The 22502-nt window shown below is 35.5% G+C and overlaps 1 protein-coding gene across 1 annotated transcript in view; it reads right to left on the bottom strand.

The window, feature by feature from the left end:
- LOC145213505 (uncharacterized) overlaps window positions 1-22502 on the bottom strand; it is a 44182-nt gene that overhangs the window by 11762 nt on the left and 9918 nt on the right. The window contains exons 15-48 of the mRNA XM_080081807.1: window positions 21240-21453; window positions 19409-19545; window positions 18637-18849; window positions 17892-18107; window positions 17073-17261; window positions 16547-16610; window positions 16135-16256; window positions 15530-15640; window positions 14918-15084; window positions 14633-14694; window positions 14481-14555; window positions 14287-14390; window positions 13718-13846; window positions 13308-13451; window positions 12772-12867; window positions 12061-12153; window positions 11676-11760; window positions 11141-11250; window positions 10577-10651; window positions 9932-10054; window positions 9271-9462; window positions 8625-8825; window positions 7865-8083; window positions 7488-7685; window positions 6991-7173; window positions 6302-6493; window positions 5595-5783; window positions 4125-4322; window positions 3590-3717; window positions 2344-2431; window positions 1791-1982; window positions 1216-1413; window positions 228-335; window positions 54-152 (exon numbers count right to left, since the gene is read on the bottom strand). Coding sequence (XP_079937933.1) covers window positions 54-152; window positions 228-335; window positions 1216-1413; window positions 1791-1982; window positions 2344-2431; window positions 3590-3717; window positions 4125-4322; window positions 5595-5783; window positions 6302-6493; window positions 6991-7173; window positions 7488-7685; window positions 7865-8083; window positions 8625-8825; window positions 9271-9462; window positions 9932-10054; window positions 10577-10651; window positions 11141-11250; window positions 11676-11760; window positions 12061-12153; window positions 12772-12867; window positions 13308-13451; window positions 13718-13846; window positions 14287-14390; window positions 14481-14555; window positions 14633-14694; window positions 14918-15084; window positions 15530-15640; window positions 16135-16256; window positions 16547-16610; window positions 17073-17261; window positions 17892-18107; window positions 18637-18849; window positions 19409-19545; window positions 21240-21453 — 4914 coding nt within the window. The remainder of the gene's footprint in view (window positions 1-53; window positions 153-227; window positions 336-1215; window positions 1414-1790; window positions 1983-2343; window positions 2432-3589; window positions 3718-4124; window positions 4323-5594; window positions 5784-6301; window positions 6494-6990; window positions 7174-7487; window positions 7686-7864; window positions 8084-8624; window positions 8826-9270; window positions 9463-9931; window positions 10055-10576; window positions 10652-11140; window positions 11251-11675; window positions 11761-12060; window positions 12154-12771; window positions 12868-13307; window positions 13452-13717; window positions 13847-14286; window positions 14391-14480; window positions 14556-14632; window positions 14695-14917; window positions 15085-15529; window positions 15641-16134; window positions 16257-16546; window positions 16611-17072; window positions 17262-17891; window positions 18108-18636; window positions 18850-19408; window positions 19546-21239; window positions 21454-22502) is intronic.

Genomic DNA, 22502 nt, shown 5'->3' on the forward strand with positions numbered 1-22502 from the left:
TGTTTTTGTCTACTTGCTTTCTGAAATATGTAATACTTTACAGTGATGAATACCTTGACAAAAGCCTATAGTGTCTAATGAACCAGGATGCCAGTTTCCATCACCGCCACAAGCAATTTCCTCAGTATACCGACCTTCATGGAACCAAGTCCCTGGTAATTACAGCTTATTGTAAAAAGTTGCTGAGATTATGTACATTTACAATTAACATAACCACAAAAGCTTACCTTCAACACAGGTGAAATGAACTAAATCACCAATTGCAAAATGAACAAAAAGACCAGCAGGGTTTCGAGTGGTGTCGGACATAAAGCCAGGATCATCACATAGAACCTCTGCATCAAAGAACAGTTGAAGTAGTGGTCCAAAATGATTATTTTCTATTTTTATATTTCTGTTTTATGACAAGCGACAGTTTGAAAACTAAAAGTTGCTTGTTTGTGTGTCATAATGGATCAAAAAGAATAGTTTTCATGGAAAACAGGATTATTGATATTTTAATATCAACAAAAATAGAGGCGAAAACAAACAAATGCAGTTAGCAACACATTATCCTGTGCAAGTCAAAATGGTTTGCAAGCAGCCATGAAAAACATCCAAAAATTTGTATTGACTAAATCATGTTGTCCGAATAATATATGACAAAGAAGGAATTTGGGTGGAAGTTTGTGAAATGATTAAGCTCAGTTTCTGCAGACAAAATGAACAGAAATGTGGATCACAAAGGCAAAATGGCTGTTGTTTCAACCTAACTTTGTTAATAATGCAAATAAAAGACCAAGAACATACTATTGCTACTAAAATATATATAAAAAAAACTTATAGCCTGATTGAAAAGGTTCAAAGAATAAAAGATATGCAGGATGACAACAATGATATGTAATCTCTCTGGCAGTTTTTTTCATTGCTAATATATTAAAGGACTTCAGTAACCAAGAATAGAAAGTATTTTCTATTTAAATAAGGATGTGAAGATGCCAATTGGGCAAAATAAGTGTGTATTTCACAATATTCATTGACTGATTTTGTTACTAGGAAAATATTTTACATTCTTAGTTATTTAATCACATAAACGGTGATCATCGATGACCATACTGCCTGCTGAAGGCTCTGACATTGTTCAGTTTACTCAGTCTCACTTATATTACTTATTTGAACCTAAAAAACAATGTAAAAGGACTTACTTTATCCTGGTGCTATGGTTTGTTAACTTACCAGAGCATTCAGTGACCACATCACTTGGCTCCCAAACACCAAACTTGCCACAAACCAAACTGACTTCTCTGACAAATTTTCCTTTTACGGACAATCGATATCCATCAGAGCATTTGTAAGTGATGGAGCTTCCATAAGTTATATTAGTTCCAATAAAGAAACCATGTATCGGATTAATAGGAAGCCCACAGGTGATGTCTTGAAACAATGGTTTTAACAATGATTTAGGATAGTAAACAAATCTACTTTAAGGTTACCCAATTTCCAAGATAATTTGCACATCAAGATAAAAAAATATCAACCTTGCACACTGTTTTACAAAAACAATGTAGGAGTCAATATTAGTTTAAATCTAACTTGTTAAAAATTACTACTAGAAACTTTGCTACAAGAAATATTAAACATATCTTACAATATTTTTTGGGACCTGTAGTTGTTTTACCAAGTCCCCCCTCTAAGTCTGTATCTAGTGTTTTTAAGCAATAAAACTAATAATAATATACTAAGTTTACAAACAAATTGGTTCCAATAAGCATTATGTAGGGTAATTAAAACAACACAGCCTTTGTATGTACCATGACAAACTAGGGATGAAACTTCCGGCCACCAGGTTCCCTCATAATTGCAGAACACAGTTGTGGATAAGACATTTTCACTTATCTGCATCCCTTCCAAGCATTGAAACGTTATTTTTGAACCAAATCTTCTAAGCAAACTGCTTGTGTTAATCATTGTAGGTGGGACACTAACCGGGTCACAACTCACATCTGTAATTGTAAAGATGCAACTGATTTAAATATGGGTTAAAAGCATTTTTAACTGACTTTAACAAAATCACAACAGCTTTAAAACTAGGCACTTAACGTTTAGAAGCTTTTTGTATAAAACATAGATTTTTGATTCAGCAAACGTTTTAACAAAAACAAATTTTACCATCTGTGAAAATAAATAATACACAAGCGAAAACAAGTGCCTAAACGTCCACATTTTATTCAACATTGCTGGCAATTTTGTTTTTAGTAAAGCTAGTCTTTAATCCTGTGTCCTGTACCAATTAAAGTTTGTGCTATAGACTCAAACCATGCACATTTTAAACTAATGTGCAATAGTGGAATCTTTTCTACTCACAAATGCAATGAATGCTTGCTGGCTGAGGTTCCCAATACCCAGTTCCACACTGAATTGGCATGCTTGTCTCACGAGTTTCGATTAATGACTACAGAAAAGTGAAAAGTGTACAGTAAGTAATTTCTAAAAAAATATGTATACTTAGGTGGATATATAAGTGGATGTTGAGTTGAGTTTATTTCATCGGTGATACAAATCGTAGCAGCACAATTGCACAAAAATATTCATCAAGCCGGAAGTAGCTGCACAATGTTGGGAATTATAAAGCACAATAAAGGTAAGGGCACAATTGGTGGAAAGATGATAAACACGCTGCAGCTACACCGTTACTAAAAGCGTTATGTGACAGACATGAGCATCTTTACAGATGTTAGCAATGAGAGCTCTGGAATAAATCTGACCATCCAAAAGAGAAAACTGCTACAAGAAAGAAATAGTCATTTAACACTTTGTATGTTTAACATATGAAGTGTCTTGGAATGTTTTTAGTAACATTAACTGTTGACATTAATTTCGGTGTTGGTGTATGAGCCTAATAAAGGGGGCTTTTTTGAAATCAACAAGCTGTTAAAGGAGAGTCCAACCCAACAAAATACAGAAGCAGAAAGGAAAACAAACTTATTAAAATTCATTCCAAAAGCCAATATCTGTGCATATAACATAATTGTTGAAAGGTTGTGTGGCTACATACACAGATATTGGCTGTTATTCTTTTGCAAAGTTTTTTTTCAATCTTTGAGATCACATGTCTGACAAACATAATTAGTAAAGATGAGCCAACTTTTGGATTAAATGGTTTAAAACATGTTTATTTTTATGTAGAAAAGCAATACTAAATAACCCATCCAAAAATTGTATAATTGTAAAAATAAGCAATCCATACCAACTCTGTCAAGTGTTTAAAATGGTCCATAAACAAATAAAAGTTATAAGCACTGATGTAAGTTCAGAAAAAACACTTAGTGGTTCACCTTTTGGTTTTAAAGACAAGTTATATATATTTCGCTACTAAAGCATCGTCAGTATCTTATTCAAATAGAATGAAACTAACGATGCTGCAATAGCGAAATATATATAACATGTCTTTAAAACCAAAAGGTGAACGACTAAGTGTTTTTTCTGAACTTACATCTATTGCTATAAGGCTCATCAGTTTTCAACTACCAAGCAATGGACTGGGTGATTTCAGCTTTAAGTTTCAATTATGAGTATTATAAGCACTGATTTGGTTTTAAGGTAAACTTACCCCTGTTTCATCCTGCACAGATATCCTATATGACTCATCACACTGAACATACAACACAGAGTTGTAACCATAACTTGAACCAATGTAGATTGAGTTGGGTCTCGCAACTACTTTTGGGCAACTGATCACTGGAATAAAATGCACACAGCTTTAAAATAATTCACAATGAAGCAGAAAAAACTCAAGTGTCATTGCATACATGAAGTATGATTAAATACAAAAAATAAATTTAGACCACTTTTAGTGTTAACAACATCGGAAAAAAGGTGTATGAAACCAGAGTGTGGCGCCTTCCGTTTCAGGACCAAAAACAAAGTAATTAAAATGCTTCATAATAAAAGATTAAAAAAATACATAAAGCATCATTAAATACAAAAAATAAATTTAGACTATTTTTTGTTGACCGAAACAACAAAGCCAAGTACATAAATTCAGTGTGAGGACCAATATAACAAGATAAAAAAAATCAATGTCAATTTACATTTTTGGTTTCTATTTTTGTGCATGAATTTTGTATAAACTAGAAAAAACTTACATTGACATTTAACAGTGGATGGATCAGGTTCCCAAGTCCCATTGATGTTGCATTTAAGTGAGCTAGAGTAAACTCCAGGTGAAATCCAGTATCCATTAACACAAGTGATTGAAACAACTGATTCAAAGCTAAAACTGCCGGCATATATTTCTGCATTGCTGATTGAATATGGAGGGTCACACAAGAATGAAGTGGGTTCTGAAATCACCAGAAAAAAAGTTGATAAATGATAAAGGTTTGTTTCTATGGATATAAAAAAATATGTCACAATTTAGAACTTAAGCATATGCAAATATTAAGTCTTCCAAAACTTTATTGAAGCTTAGCCTGGTGTATTTAAGTTGTGTATTTGAACCACGGTATGCCAGGGCCATTGAAGGCATGATCCTAAATCGGCTGGTCACCAAGTAATCCCATATGGCAAGCTTAAGCTTAAAAATCTAGACTGCCATGGGATTGGAACCAACAACAGGTTTCTTTCTGGGACTCGAGTCCCAATGGGCCTGGTATATAGTGATTTATATATAAGTGTGCTATGATTGCTGATTTGCATAAATGGAATATAATTTTGGGGTCGCGAAACATTTTGCGATATTATGTCAGTCACAATAAATGGTATACATGCATACATTTATTGTTTACACATCATTCCCGTGTAGAGGCTATACCAGGGGTGCACAACCTTGCGGCTGTACAGAGACAAGTTTGTGGGGCCATGAACATGTTTATTAGAATATATGTACTGGCGGCCGTGACGTAAATAAAAACTCTTTTGCCAAAAATTTTGATTTTCAAACGGCTCTAAACACATTTTGTGGAACTTAAAGAGTATTACTAGCCTAGTAGCCATATGTGCCAGACTTTTTTATGCCCATTGTGTGCAAACAATGCGAAAAAGCAGATACCACAAGCGTCACAATATAGATTATGACGTCATAAAAGCAAAGGCTGTCAATTTGTGTAGTAAGATAGAAATTTATTTAAGCTTTTTAGGCGCCATTAGATAGTATCTTTATAAATAATATATACATATTTTTTTACATCAGTAATTTTAAAACACAAGCAAACAGGCAATAAGCGGCCGCTGGTGAAATAAAGATCTGTGATGCGGCCGTCATAGCGAAAAGGTTGTGCATCCCTGGGCTATACCCATCAAGGGGTCGCGTAGAATTTTTTGTTTTAAAATGGGGTCACAGAGCAAGAAAGTTTGAGTAGCCCTGTATTAGATGACCAGAAATTATGCTGAACACTGTAATAATTGTTTCCATGGATAATACTCTTTAATATACAAGTTTTTTGAGTTGCATCCATTTAAAAGAAAATATTTTAACAAATAAAGTTACAAGTCACAACATCTTGGGAGAGTCACAGAGATTGCATGTGTCAAATACAAGCTAAAGAAGTACAGTAAAACCCATTGCAAAGTACCATAGGTAAAACGTTACATATATTTAACAAACAAAATCTTACCCAAGCACTTGATAAATTTGGGATCAGGAATCCATGAGCCTCCTTCAGCACAAAATGCTTTAATGTGTTTAACATTGCGAGCAGCTAAATAGCCTTCATTGCAAGTGTATGTTACTTCTGACCACAGTGTAAGGTTAGCTGGGCCTCTGCTTGACTGGGGAACTTCAGGTAGAGGTGGACAAACAACGGCTGTAGAATATACAAGGGTATATTGGTACAAGGTCAACTGGGATGCCGTAATGTGGCTTGACAACAACTCACATGGTCACTGTTTTGTCACCAGCTGGCTCCATGTTCTTATATTGCTGCAATCTTTCTTAAAGTTTGTCTCTACATTTCTTTTAACTAACGGTCCCACCAACGTTGCACCCCAAGTTGTGTTTACGCACAATGAGTCAACCTCATATTCTTGTGAGCCCCGGTCATCTAACGCCTTTTTAAATATGGTGTAGCTGAAGCCCGTTTAACCATTATCCACCCATTGTTCCCTTCAATGTTTTGCACTCAATAACGTTTCGCAGCTGTTTCCGGCTTCGTGATTGTGTTACTGATATTGTGTTGCCAAGCAAAATAAACTCATCTCATCTCTCTCTCTCAATTACCCCAATCAAGTTAAAAGCTGACCCACACTAATGTCCCAAATTTTCAAAATCAATTTCCAAAAAATATGTGATTTTTCATGCAGTATTGTAGTACAATTTACTTACGTTTGCATGTAAACTTGTCATGACTTAAATGCCATTCCCCATTTTGTTGACATCTGATTGTAGCGTGTGTTTTAAGTGGTTCAACTTCATAACCTGGGTCACAGTTGATTGTCACCAGACTTAGGTATGTGTGGGTTTCTCCATCAAATGTTGCATGGCTTGTAATAGTACGAGGGTCGACACACTCCACCGCTGTAGAAAAAACAATCATGACTTTATAAAATCAACTTACATTTCTTTAAGATGAACCAAATCGCCGTTTATTCATTGTATATTTGCATGGTCAACTCAGTAAATATGAGTTGGTCTGACATATTTTACTGATACTGGAATTTTTTTTACTGATAAGTATTTGTTTATTGCGGGAATCTTTGCAGCATATTACATGATGTAAAGCACAAGCACCAATAATCACTTTTTCAGTCAGATTAGTGACAATCCTTTAAATAAAATCTCAATTGGAAAAAGTAATAAAAGGAGGTTGTAATAGTGCAGTAGGACAATCCAAGTTATAGTTGGGTGCCCGCTAACTACTTTAGGAAAAAGTATTTGTTGGAAAACAACAAGTTGATAGTCACAAAAGATTTAGCTCACATCAAACACAAGCCATTTCTACATAACACCAAAACTGTTATACATCATGGTAATATCTTTTTGAAGTGTAAACATTTCATGAAAAAAACAGGTACCTTTGCATTTTGGTGGTTTTATACTCCATGTGGCATTGCCATGACAAGTTGCGTTGACAGAAAACTGATCTTTGCCAATCCAGAGGCCATGTTTGCACTGATATGTCACTACACTGTTGTATGCAAAGGATTCTCCAATAAGATCAGCTCCTTCACCAGCCCCTGGTGGAGCACAGCTAACAACTGGAAGAAATGTAGAAAACCAATACATTGTCATGCTTTTTGTTGTTGCTTGTATCAATGCAATGTGAAGATCAAATTTTTTTTTACTCCAAATACGTGTATGTTGGCAATTAAATGCATAAAAGTATGCCCTACACTCTTTAATAATTTCTCCACCAATTTATTTAATCACCTAATTCAACCAACCTTTTTATGCAATTAAGCAGATTATGTGATTGACCGTATGATTTTTTCAACAAATGCATACATTTGAGACAAAAAATTTCTATGCAATTAACCATATTCCCTGATATTCCCAATTCTTTTCTACTCACATTTGCATTGAACAGCACTGAAAGGTAAATCCCACTTTCCGGTAGCTTGACAAGTTAATTCCCATTTTGTAGTAGGGATTGGCATGGTCAAATAAGCAAAACCCTCATCACAGGTGTAGAATATCTTTGAACCATAATTAGTGTAGACGCCAGTCCTAGTTGAGTGTGCAATGGTTGGAGGGTATGGACATGTCACAACTAAATAAAGTGATATTTAATTAGAGATCTGTAATACGAATGATAAATGACAAATATCATGCATAATAAACCACTAAATATGATATGTTGCAACAAAATTTATCCAAGGTGTTATAAAACCAATGTTGAAACAGTTCAACTATATATATTTAAACTTAGTCCCTTGCTTCATACATTACCTGTGCATGAAACATATAGTGGATTTGGATGAAAGAGGCCATCTTCCTTGCATGTAAAATCCACTGAGTGATAACCTTTGTCCAGCACTACCCAGTAACCTTCATCACATTTCAAGGTCACAACTTTGCCAAGACTTAACACAGAACTGTTTCCATGTGCCCATGGAGCGGTTATATTGCCATAGTCATAGTAATCCACAGTAAATTTGCATTGCTTTTCTGTAAGAAAACAATTTTGTCTAGTTGACAAGTAATATATCTTTATTTAAGCCGTTGCTTCTTATTGTGTATCAAGATCCTAGCCTCTACAGTCAATGTCTTGTCACCTGCTTCTGCAGCTTAGATTTTGGTTTACAATATAGATTACCCATTCATTTATACCAGTGCTTCCCAACCAAGGAATTCCTCCTAAGGGAGAAATTTCAAAGTTTGAGGGGAGGAATTTACCTAAATTTGTACATGTGGTTTGTAAGGAGACACTTAAGCTTTGGGAATATATCCTCCCAAATTGATAAAAAACCCAACTTCAAATGATCTTTGTATGGTTTGGCTATAGTCAATTGATGTGGAATAAAAATGTTTTGAATTGTTAAGAGATGAATTCGTCAACAAATGTTGGGAAGTTAGGGACATTCAGCTATTTAAAAACTTAAATTCTTAAGCCTAACAAGTATCAAAAGTTTACCTGATTAAAAATAACATGATGGTTTATATTTTAGCTTAAATTGTACAACAAAGCAACAAGGGCACTGTTCATTACCTTGACACTTATGCAGTGCTGGATAAGGTGACCACAATCCATCATCATAGCATGTAGCCACCAACCCTAACTTAAATGTGCTGTTGATGAACTCGTACCCATGATTGCAGAGGTACGTGACTGTTTCAAGGTAAGTAAAGCTTGTAGCAACTCTCAGTCTTCTGGCATTCTCTACTTGCCCAGGATCATTGCATTTAGTTTCTGAACAGATAATGTTAGCCAAGGTAAAATACATTTAATTATTTTATTAGTGCCAGTCCCAAAGGGTTCATGCTGACCAGTAAACACATACATATATAAACTAAAGTACACAAGACATATAGAAGGTGCTGTACCGATTTAATGTTTGGGTGGGCAGGCTTACTATGATTTATACACATAGCTTTGGGATTGGATAACAAAATCCTTGTCTAGGGAAAACCAAGCGTTTGATGCTGATACTTGTGATTCATGAACCCAATCCCAAAAGATTAAGATTATACCAAATATTTGACCAAATGGGAACCAGATCCTAAATTCATTTCATTGAGAGCAAAGTTAGTCCAATTGGTCACAAAATTTAAAGCATGGTTTTAGCCAAAGGTTTAACCCAAAACAGAATCACCATCAAAGTGCAAAATTCAGGTGAAATAAAAATTAAACAAACCTGTGCATGAAATGTTTCCCGGCAGCCATATTCCATATGTGGGATCACAGGTGATGATTGCAGACTTCTCAGCATGTTTCTGATTCACCCAGAATCCTTTGTTACATGTGATGTTACGAGTTTTACTGCCAGTAAGACCAGAACCAGTTACTGTTGCATATGGTACAAAGTAAGGTTCTGGACAGACTACAGCTGTGGAAAAAAAACAAATAACTATTTAGGGTAAAAGAGCCATGGAAATATGTTGCATTACCTTTTCGGCAGCTGCTCCCCTATGTATTTTTGAGAATGTTAGCAAATACTTTAGAGCAGTGGTTCCCAACCTTTCGACCAATTCCTTACTTAAAATGAAACATTTTAATTCCCACCCATATATACAACAAAGCAGATGCTAAACCCTACAAAGATCATTTAAAATTGGGTACTTTATCAGTCAGGCTGATAATGCTTTGAACCAGCTCAAAACAAATGAACAATATTTGTTTCATTTTTCAAACTGGCATAGCAATTTTCAAAAAGCTTTCCTGATTTATGAATATATGGGTCACGAAAAACACAAAACAAAGTTTTGGGAAGTATTTGGGCTGCGACAAAAAAGGTTGGGAACCACTGGATAGTTATATTTCACTTTAATCTATTTTAAAACAACAATGTATCTCACCTATACATCTGACAGATTTGAAATCTGGTGTCCATTTTCCATAAACTGAGCAAGTCGAAACATGTGAAGTTACACCTTTTTCAATCCAGAAGTTGGTATTGCATTGCACTGTCACATTTGTCACTGGAATAAATCCCAAAACAAGTTAAAGAACATTTACATTTTATATGACACTGTCATAAACGGCAATGTAACAGGTTGAAATGAAATCTGCTTTTTCTAAGTGATTTAAATGTAGTAATATAGCAAATGTTTTATTTTGAACAACAGCAACGGGCTGGGAGATTCTAGTTTAATAATATAACCAATTTTCCAAGCTCTAATATGCAATTCAGCAGAGCTTTTTCTTTCTATCTATTAGGCTTGAGATTTGATTATAATTTAAACTTAAAACTAGAATCTCCCAGCCCGTTGCTTGATTAAAGTTCATAAAAACATTCAGTCATTCGTCCCTTAGATTTAAGATGTATATATTTCGCCTTTATTCCTTTATATCATATTCAAATAGAATCAATAATTTACAATTGAAATGCTAATAAGAGAGATATGCAATCAAACAGGTTTATCTGTAATTAACACTTTGAACACATAGGATATGAGAAAATACATACAGTTTAAGGTATTTTACTGCAATGTTAACTTTACCCGCTGTGTAGTTTCCTGGGCCAGGACCGATAAGAGCAGAATTGGGTATAGTTGGAGGAGGGTCACAAGTCACAACTAAAACAACACAAATTGTTGAACTAAATAGGCCATTTGCATGCACATTGGAAAAGCTAAAAGTGTAACCAGGCAGATTATTTAAGTCGTCTCAGATTTTTGCATGCAATGCTTACCATATTTCATTGTAAACCAAAAAAACAATATTTATTAGGCACAAAAGTGCCAAGTGGCAGCATCTAAAAAGTATGAATTAAAAATGGTTACCAACTACAGTAAGTGTTTGTTTTTATACTTGTTGGGCAGGCAATGCATCTGGAGTCAAGCTACCTGCCTTATAGAAGCAAATAGGAACTTAATGATATTATTTAGTTTAACCCATTCATGTTCCACTGAGTTGGAGCAATGCGGTTAAAAAAATTTGTCAGAGAAACACAAGTGACCGACATAGGATTAGAACGCACAATCTTGTGAGCTCAAGCAGTTGCACCAACAACTCTACCATCTTATTAACAAATCATAATAAGACTGCTATTAAAGTAAACTCACCAACACATTTCAAAGTAGAAGCATCAGGCTGAATTGTCCCATCCAGTGTACATTTCACTCCAACTGAAAAAACATCCTTCTGGAACCAAAATCCAGTAAAGCAAGTGTATCTAGGATGGTAGAGAATGTCAGTAGTTAGCCAGGTTGAGCATTTGGCCAATACATAATAAGTAAGACAGTGCACACTGTTTAAAAAAGTTTAAACACAACAGTACAAAACATGTACTGTTGTCTTTAAACTCAAAACTAACTATCACTTAAAATCTTCAGCAATAACCTGCAAAGCATAGACATTTTTTTTGACAGTTTCAGTTATTACAAAGTTACCAACCAAAACCAACATTTGAAATTAGTTTAGCGTACTAGTCACCCCCACACACAATATACACATTTCTGAAAAAGTTAAATACCCCTAACTTAGCCAGATATTATCAGATACAATTAGGGTGACAGTAAATCACAAATGACCCAGTGGATTTCCATCTATATCTAACAGTCAATATTTCAACAAAAATATTGAATATTCAAAACATACTCAACAGTAGCCTGGTAAGCCACATCTGCATCTGCTAGATGATAAGTTGCCATTGGGACTGGTCCAGGATCAGGACACCGAAGAGCTGAAAAACATAACACTTAGTTTATAATCAGTTTGCAGTGGTTCCCAATCTATATTGAAGAATTCCTTCATTAACAATTCAAAACATTTTCATTTCTCCCCAATAGACTACGTAGTATGTGCTTAACCATACAGCAATCATTTAAACTTTTGGTCGTTTATCAACTTCACAGGTTAAATTCCCTATGCCATTTACAAAGCACATGCACAAATTACAGAAAACTCCTCCCCAGAAGGTTTTAAATTTATCCCCGATTGAGGACCACTGAGTTATTACATGTAACTTATACAAGTGACTTACGCTGACAAAGAAAGTCTTCAGGATCTGGTTCCCATTTTGCTTTTGCTCCACAAGTGACATTTTTCTGGGCAACATCACCAGCCATCCTAAAACCTGGAGAAAAAAAACACCAGTCATCTTATAAACCGGAAAAAAAAAAATTTTTAGAAATTTTGCTGGCCTTAAGATTAACACCAAGGAAGGAGGTAATGACCAAAGCATGGTCACATAAAGCTCTTACTAGGGATGGGCCGAATCGAGTCAGAACCCAAGTACTCGGTACATGGGATCTCTGTTTTTAAAGATGGGTGGTCAGTGGGGCAGTTCCACAAAATGATGTGAACATTTAATTTGCATATTCACGCCTTGCTAACATATGACACTAGTGTTTGAAAGGGCACCAAAGAACAAAAATGACTCTTTTAATGCATTAGTTGGTGAAAAAACATGTACTTCTGGGGCCTGTACAACTTATACACCATCACAATTACCAAGCACCAGCATTAACCTGAGATGCTGTGTGTTCAACCAAACATAACTTGGTATTTCAAATTGTTTCATTAACAATGGAACTTATTGTAATTTGAGTTAGATTTGAACCGGTTTAGTATGAGATGTTGTACATAATTTCAAGTTGAAGGTGTAGTATGTCCCAAAGCCAATAAATTGCAATAAAAATTTGCAGGGGTTGACTGTCCATGAACAGGGCATTAAAATTTTGGTTCGCTTTACCTGGAAAACAGGTGTATAAAACTTTACTGTTATATGTCCATAATATTCCAGTTTGAGTTGTCCGTTGAACTGGATAGGGAGCGCTGCATGATAACTCTGCAACAAGTATATAGCTCTAGTTCTTTTCTATAGAAACGTCTCACGAAATTTTATGAGATCAGCGAACCGGTTAGCATAACTGGTTACGGTCAATGGATTTTTGCAGCGTATCTGATACACCGATTTTTGAGCACGGCTGAAAATATGACTTTTGTGATAGAACCGTCTGACAAAATTTTGAATCCCACAACTGGTTCTATTTTTCTGTGACTAAGTTAAATGAAATATGCCGGAAAAAAGATTAAAATACATGCTACCATTAAACAAAAATCAAAATAAAAAAGGAAAGGTAAAAAGTTGTCAAATATGCTCGAAAAGTATTAAAAATGACACACACATTCTGTAAAAGAGAGAACAACTAGTTTGTTAACAAAGCAACTTACATTTTTTGCATACAAAATAGACATTTTGTGTACAAAACATGATGACTTATTAACCTGTACATCGCACTGCCCCAACAGGGGGATGCCAGTTTCCAGTTTCGTCGCAAATCAAATGAGCTTCAACTAATCCTGGCTTCAACCAGAATCCGTCCTTACATTTGTATGTGGCATCAGTTTCATACACAGGTACCTTGTCAGCTAAAAAACAAACAAAAAGGAAGCATAAAACAGTTTACAACCCCAAATTAAAAAGCTCTAAGGTTAGCAGCAACAAGTGTGGAAAAATCAGGTAGAAACAAACCAAATACAACTATTTTATTTGAAACCAAGCACAGAACTCATCAGGGCAAATTTGCATTAGGATTATTTGTTTAATACAAGCTTTTTTATATTCTTGTTATTACAGCTAAATTCTTTAGTTTGACAACCATTACCCTACAATTTAACCAATGAAAAAAACTTACATATTGTAAGCACAGTCCCAGGAATAGCAGTAAGATTAGGACAATGTTGGATTGTGCATTTCAACAGAGGTGGAGATGGGTTCCATCGCTTGTATCTTGTACAAACTGACTGCATGGATTCATACCGAGCTGTAAGTATTGTATCGTTTTTTTTTAAGTCATCATAGACATTGACATACAAAATATAAAGTAATCCTTTAAAAAAGTTTAGCAAACAACTAGGGATGGGCCAAAACTGCAAATGTTCTGTTTGGTCGAACACCGAGCATCTCACGTTAATACTCTTTCCAACACTAGCAGTTCCATATGTTAGCACTACATAAATATGCAAATTTAATGTTCCAGTAAGTTTAAATAACTGCTTGGCTGAGCACCTAGCATCAAAAACAGTGATGCTCGGTACCGAGTACTCGGTTCTGGTTCAGTTCGGCCCATTTCTCCAAACAACTCATCATAAAGATCCAAATAAAAGTCAGGTCTCTAAGGAGCCCAAAAGAAAAAAAGGTTGAAGAGCACTGATATAATCTTACTTTCATAAGGTTGAATTATTATTGACAAAATCCACTTACTTTGCATAGTACAAACACTTCGGTGTGATCTCACTTCAGCCATCCATGATGCTGATGTTTGAATAGTTTTACTCATGTGAACTTCACCAGTTACGTTGGCAGAACTGAACAAAATAATTTTGGGAATTTTTTAATTTAAGTTGCAATTATCCAGAATCATTTGTACAACAATTACAAACTTTCAACTAAAATACCTCAGAAATGTATTAGAATGCATTGCCTTCAATAAAAACTCATTTCCACCTAGAAAGGGGCAATTCCATTGTTGGCTGTAACATAGAGAAAAGGATAGGAAGGATGAATAGATTGCCGAAATACAAATGTTTACTATTACACTTTTACTTACTTGGCATTAGCCAAGTTGCATCGTTGCATTATGACATCAGTTCCTGAATGAGCAAGGCATGTCTGCAGAGAAATATTACAAACAGTCACTTTTCGAAAACAATGCTTTAGTAGAGCTTGGTGAAAAATAAACATAGCGACACAATTGCACGAAAACAACCACCAAGCCGCAAATAGCTGCGTAACAGTAAAATGTTATGGAGCGAAAAATAGTTGAAGGCACAATGCACTTGAACTCAAAGTTAAATCTTAAGGTTTGACCCAAAAGAAACAAGCAATCCCATACCCAAGTATAAGCCAACTTAATGTGGTTCTCCCATTCCCACATCCAAGTGTCAGCTGCAGCCTCAGCTTGACACCGAGATGAGATGGAAATGATTCCAGTTCGACTCACAGTCAAACATCCAACCTGCTTTGCACTGTACAGCAGGAAAGCTCTTCTCAAACCGTATCCTGCATAAGCAATTGCACAAGAAAATGTTACACCAGAACTCAACAAACGTTCTCAGGGGTAACCATAATGAAAACAGTCAAAAACCACTAATCCAGTGATTCGAAACCAGGGGGGAATTTGTAAAACATGAGGGGAGCAATTTAATTTAACTTTTACATATGGTTTGTAAATATTGACACTTTAGCCCTGGAAAAATGTCTTGTAGAGTTGGAAAATGCCCAATTTTAAATCATATTGTATGGTTTAGCATCTACTACAGAGTATATTGAGAAGGAATGAGAATGATTAAATTGTTATGTTGGTATTTGTTGATAAAAGTTGACAACCATTGCACTAATCTAAACAGTCTTCAAATTGCAACTCGGCTTTCAAAGGTCATGGTTTGAAAACCAAGTTAAAAGTCAGAGCCAAGTCATGTAGTAGGTTGTGTGGTTCCCAACAGACCTTTTTTAGTGCATTTGTATTGCAGTGTGTCCAGGTATAAATATTCCAGTTGAGGTTTGGAATCGAGCACAGCATTTTCTCCAGGAGCAATCGGGTCTGGACAGGTAACGTCTGCAAGAAGAACATAGGGAAAACAATCATAAACAAAATAAACACAAGAAATGAATTTAAAACCTTGGTAAAAGCGACCTGTTTAGACAAAAACAAAAATCTCCAAATTAGGTGAAGATCCAGATTAACCGAATCTGGTTTAAATGAGGGTATTGTATCAACTGAGGCTATTTTTTTGAGGAAAAAATGTCAGATTACAAGTATGTTAAGACAAGCATTATCGGTATACCTAAAAATTAAAAGGCTCCCAAAAATGTTCAGACAATAACGATTTCACAAACACATGCAAAAAAATCCTTTTTTAAAATTTTGTCATTATTTTAAAAAGGTTTTTGGTAAACCAATGTCTTGAAACTTTTAAACATTGCATCAAAACTTTCTCCTACAATACATGTTTAGCTTAACAGATTAGGGTCGAAAACCAAGTGATGAAAAAAAAACAGTTAACAAAAAACCAAGCAAATAATTAAGACCAATGCAAAGTGTTGTCTTACTCTTGCACCACCAGTTGTCCGGTGAAGGTGCCCAGTCCCCATATCTGCTGCACATGATGCGGAGATCTTCAGGTACAATAGAGAAACCAATAGAGCAGTGAATAGTAAGATTGGCCAGGTATCTGTTGAAGAGAAAGAAAACACTTTTGGAACAATAATAATGAGAAAGCAGCAGCGATTCTGCTTTAGAATCAAAACACAAACTGTTCTGAAAAATGATATATCGATTTATCGTGTGCCTTCGCATCTGTATTTGCAAATATCTATGAAGAAGCCCACTGTTCTGATGGGCGAAGCAACAGCAAAACTATAAGTTCTTAAAAAACAACTGGTATTCCATTTAGCCTCACACCAGTTGAACAACAAATTTGTAAAAAGATAATTTAGTCACACAACAAGGTAAAACACAAACCTGTAACTCGTGACTGTGATTTTTTCTGCATTTGGTGGGATTGCTGGAGGTCGACATGTAAGTGCTAAACATTTAATCTCAGTCATAACAAATAAATATTGAAACATGTTCACATACAGCTACATCACACAGTGTTTCTGAGTGGATAAGAGGCAAAGTTCTGAAACATGGACATTCAAAAAATACCATCTTAAATGCTTAACAAATTAGCACACACATGTTTGTGTTAGGCAATAAAGATCAGTGAAATTGACCAGTATCTATACTGTAAAAAGTTAAAATACAAGTAACTGTATCTGGGTAATGCTGTTTTCCTCTCAGGTGGAAGGCAATTAAAATGTACTACCACACAAACCTTGCATTACTAGCAAACAATACAAATACTAACTCACTTTTTATGCACAAACACAAAAAACTCAAATTCCCTTTTCTAAAACAAAAGATTTCAAAACTTTGCTTTTTACCCTCCATTAAAAAACACGGTACAATTTAAACAGCATCAAAAAGTAATTGTCTACAATCTTACCAACACAAGCAACAGAGGTGAGTGGATTAGGATTCCAGTATCCAGTGGCATTACAAACAAACCCTGACACATTGTAGGAGCCCCTCGATATCCAGTAACCCTTCATGCACAAGTAGTTAAGTGATTGACTCACTGGATCATAATCTGTTAAGCTGTTTGCAATCCTAGGAGGTCGAGCACATCGAACCACTGTAAACAGATCAATTAAGTTGGTATAATAAGGGTTTAAACGAAAAAAACTACAATACTCCAACCCCAATCAACCCAAAGTTAAACCTGACTTGGTTAATCTGGTTCTTTGCCTAATTCAGACAAAAATTAAGGCACAAATGATTTATAATGTGGTAATGATTTTAACTAATGGACATTGGTTAAGCTGAATAACTAATCCAGGCAATTTTTTTTGTTTCCATCAAGACCAGATTGAGGTTCACTGTATTTACAAAATGCAAAATCTATTAAATTCAGTGGCACAGCCTTGATGCAATCTTTTAAAAAAAGTAAGAAGAAAAAAACAATATCATTACATAAAAAAGAACAGATGTTCCCAAAACATAAAGCTTTTAAATGTAGTGTGTTAGGTGAGAATGCATTCCATAACAAGTAAGCTTAAAAAGAGTGTTACCATGCAAACCAGCAAACCCTAGAATCTGACACAACTTAACAAAAACAATTTTACAAAGTGCTATTAAATCATTTACAGTAGTACTGGTAGCACACAATTTGATTCTCACTGTGCTAGAACCATTCACCTGAAAACTGGATTAAAAACATCAAAAAGGCACATAAGGTATGCCTTCTCAAAGCCAGAAAACTTACCAGAGCAAGCCAGTTTTATTGGTGGTGGTTGCCAAGTTTGGTCAGATCTACAAACCGACACACCAACTTTTGCTTCAACTTTACCACCGATCCCATATCCGACATCACAGGTGTATGTGATCCTATCAGAATATGAAAAGTTGCCTGCTGATATGCCTGGTGGGCTTGTGATGGAAGTTGAGTGGTTCAAAGCTGGAGGATCAGGACAACTGAGTCCTACAACAAACAATGGATCAACAATGATGGTATTATATTTTAGAAGCCACAATGACCATTGTTAGCACAACAAGTAAATGGGTTTAAGACATATTTTACGATACCAATTTCAGTAAACCCTTCGGGAAAAAAAACATGGTCTTTGATTTATTTAAATGTGATTTGATTTTTTCCAACTTACATGGATAGAACAACACACAAGAAATAGTATATAATAGTACAGTCATTGTTTGTGCAGCCTATGCAAAATAAAGGCAAGAGCAAAGTTGCATTTTTATACCAACAGATTTTTGGGAGTATAAAACACTGAAATAAATAAACAACCTTGAATGCTAGAGCTGCTGCAGCTAAGAAATTTCTACAAAATGTAATAATAAAAAATATACCAAAGTGCTCGCATACATGTTTAAGGCAAATAAATAGACAATTTTAGAACAAAACAAAAACAAGCACACAAAAAACATTTCTCTACTTTTTTATTTTTCTCAAGATCAATGTTACATACAGTATGAGTTAAAAAAGACCTTACTTGTGCAATTTAAACCATCCAGAACAGGACTCCAGGAATAATTTCCAGCAAAATTGACACAAAAGGAAACGAACTTCACATTAAGTGGGTCCGTTGAGAAACTGTGACCTTCGTTACATTCAATATGAATTCCTTTCCCAAATTCGGTCCAATCTTCAAGTGTGGTGTGGCTGTTGACCGGGTAATTAGGGGCTGTGCAAGCAACTGCGGCTTCTGCCATTGTAAAATAATGATTAGAGATTCAATTAAGTTGTAAAAATGCAGTGTTTTCTCTCTGCAGCTAGAAGAGTATAGGCATGTATATGATTTTTTAATCAATAATATTTTTAAAATGAAAGTTTTTAACTTGCCATTAAGTAGTATTACAAGAAAAACATGTACACATAAAAACTCGAAGAAAGAGGTGAAAAAGTAAAACAGTAAGATGAAAGCCTTAAAAATAACCTAAGTGTTGATTATGAAAGCTAATAATCACTGTCCTATAGCTAAAATAGGTGATTGAGAAATGCCCCGGCCTGAAAATGTTTAATGATTCAGCACACCTGTTGGACACTAAAGATCAACGACATTGACCAGTATTTAAATATACAGTAAATCGGTAAAATATAAGAATATCTGGACAATGCGGTTACCCTAAAGTGGAAGGTAATTAAAACATTCTATAGCACAAATTTGTATCACTGACCAATAACATGTTTTGATATGATAGCACTTAGTTTGCCAGAAAGAGATTTTATAATTGTATAAAATAACAACACAAATAGTTACTAACTTTTCTTGCACACAAAGAAATGTGGAGACAAGCAACTTCGTTCCTCCAGTCCAACTTTGTCGGGAGCTAGTAGCGAGAAGGTTGCACACCAGGGGGAGTGCTGGACTCCATTGATCAAGTTTGCATGTGGCACTCCTCTGCAATAGACACAAATTGAACACTCTACAACTATTGTATTAAACTCGGGGTCTGTGCATAACCTGGATCATAGGCGCCGGCTTTAAATTTTTCCCGGGTATGCCACATTATATGACGTCATGAAATACCAAATTCATTTCCTGTCGCTACGTAGTGTGAGACTACGTAAAGCTTGCAGTATATGAGTTAACACAACGTAATTCCACCGCCAGACCCTTCTGCTACTGTTGCAATTGAATGCATGTTTGTGCGCGCTAACATTGCATTGCACATTACAAAAATAGGACCAACTTGCCGAAATTACGGGGAGGTGGAACAATAATGGTAAAAAAGATTTAGCTTGGACGTCACCTTACACCGCAATTTACTATAATGTTAAAACATTTACTTTCTTCTCTGTAACAACTATTATAAAAATGCTTTGTTTTCACGCAACAAAGCGCAAACACTTCTGGCCAAAAAATCGTTTCATACGTTTTAAAGTCGTTTGTTTCGTTTACAACGTGTAGCCTATTTAACGCAGTGAATTGTACGTGACACATTATTAATTTTAAAGTTTAGTGTACTTCAAACAACGTCCTGACCTGCCAGAAATTTTCGACAAGCTAACACTCTAAAAGTACCAGCCTTACGTTGTGACGTAACAATAACCGTTGTTGTTTTTTCGGTTGAAACTAGACAGTCTTTGTCCTTGAGGTAAAGGCAGTTAAAAGTTAGAACTGTATTCTCATAATTTAGTTCACAAACGCTAAACTTTTTATCACGTGGTTGTTGACGTAATAGCCGGGGTAGCGTCAGCGCCAACAACTTTGTTGTGCTTTTTGCCACCCTTTAATGTTTAAATTCTAATGCTGCTTGAAGCTGTCACGATTGTAATGAATGCGAATAGTTCATGTGCTGTGAAATAATAACGATTGAAATCAATTGTGTATGTTATGTATTGGTTCGAATCAGAATAATTTCCATGAAGCAATACCGCATGACTAACATTGGTCCAATTCTCGGGTATGCGGCATACCCGAGGTTTTCGTCCGGGTTTTTGCCTGGCATACCCGGCATGGCGCCTATGCCCTGGATGACATATTTGGTTTTAGCTAGTGATGCACCGAAACCGCCTAGAAAGGTTCGCCGAAACCAAATATTCAGCCATGAAGCCGAATAATTTCGGCAGAATCAAGCCGAACCTAAAATCCCCTTTCTTATGGATGTTTTCAACTGAAACTTGTTGATGGGAGTTACCTCAATTATGACAAACCAAAATCAACTTCACAATGCGGAAGCTTTACTAAACTTGTAATATTTTGCAGACAACATGGCTTGTATTTTATAGATACCACAAATAGTTAATTTATTATGTTTCGTATTGGCAAAAATGAAAGTTTATGCATTAATTCCATGCAATAAAAAAGTTTTTTGAAAAGATTCGAGTTGAACCTGAGCTGAAACATCAGAAAACAGCGTATTCGGTGGAAATGTCTCAGGCAACCGAAACTTTGGCACATCACTAGTTCTAGCATCATAAATTTACATTCAAAATATTAAATTAGACTGAGATTAAAAATCTGAAAGGCGCAAAAGTATAAAAAAACACCTTGGGTATACCAGTATGTTTAGCAGGGTCAGTGCAAGGATGTGTCTTTACCATTACAAAACTAAAAATTTTAGTCTAGTATATAATAAACATTTCTTAAACCTGTAGCACCACGCTGAACCACTGCTGGTTCCAGGACACGTGAAAATCCCATCTTTGTTTGGAGTAGCACCGGTGAGATTCTTACAAATTGGATCATCAAATACCATAACCCCATATAAATAAGGTGAGCCAGCAACATGAGCACAAACACATCCATCAACAAACCCATCTGATATAGCGCCTTTGACTTCACTCAATGTTGCAAAGTGGCCACCTAGAAATATTCTGTGCTTGATCAAATAAATCAACCAACAAGATTATTTTTACAAACTTATCATTAATTCATGACTGCAGGAAGTTTCAAAGTGACAAACATTAAATCAGTCAGTGTATTTTATTGTTTCACAAAACAATTGCATTTCGCATTACAGACATCAGCAGTGTATTTTTTGTTTTTCCTACACTGACAATGGTTGTAAGAGCAGAATGTATTTGTATTGTAAAACAATAAAAATACAGCAACGGGTTTAGTGTTTTCACTTCAAAATTTCGTGATTGTTTTCTACTGAAAGGATTAATTTGTGATAATGTCTAGTTTGAAAACAAAATGATTACTCATATCTTGTTCAAACAAGATACATTTTGTAGAGATGGGCCAAGCCGAGCCAGAACCCGAGTACTCGGTACCGAGCTTCACATTTTCTGTGCTCGGTGCTCGGCCCAGCAGTTGCACAAATTGAGCTGAGCATTAAATAAGCATACTCATGTGAAGCTAACATACTAAACTTGTGTTTGAAAAGGTATCGAAGAACAAAAAACATGCACTTCTGGGTCCTGTACAGTTTAATACATCGCTGGTTATGTAAGGGATTTTGGGAAGCTACAAAACTAGAGTGAAATTGGAAACTTTTGTGACATCACAATGCACCAAGTGTGCTGAGGCGAGCACCGGGCATTAACGTGAGATGCTCGGTGCTCAACCAAACAGAACGTTTGCAATTTCGGCCCATCCCCAACATTTTGCTTATATATTTTACTTTAAAGGCATCGTTAGCATGATATTGAAATAAGTTGCTTTAGCAGTGGTTTGTGTCTTGCCAAAGTTAGGATGAACATATATCCATAACTGGGATCAGCGTTGAAGCATTTATGTAGAGCAGTAATCATGGCAAACTCTTCAAAAAATAGTATGTAAGGCCCATTGCTGGCTTGATACTGAATCAAGCCAGTCACCAAGCATTCCCATATGACAAGGCAAAGGTTAGAAAAATCTAGCCTGCGGTGGGATTCTAACCCATGACAGGGGTCTTTCCGGGATGTTCT

This window comes from Phallusia mammillata, chromosome 2, assembly GCF_965637545.1.
Source record: "Phallusia mammillata chromosome 2, kaPhaMamm4.hap1.1, whole genome shotgun sequence".
NCBI lineage: Eukaryota > Metazoa > Chordata > Ascidiacea > Phlebobranchia > Ascidiidae > Phallusia > Phallusia mammillata.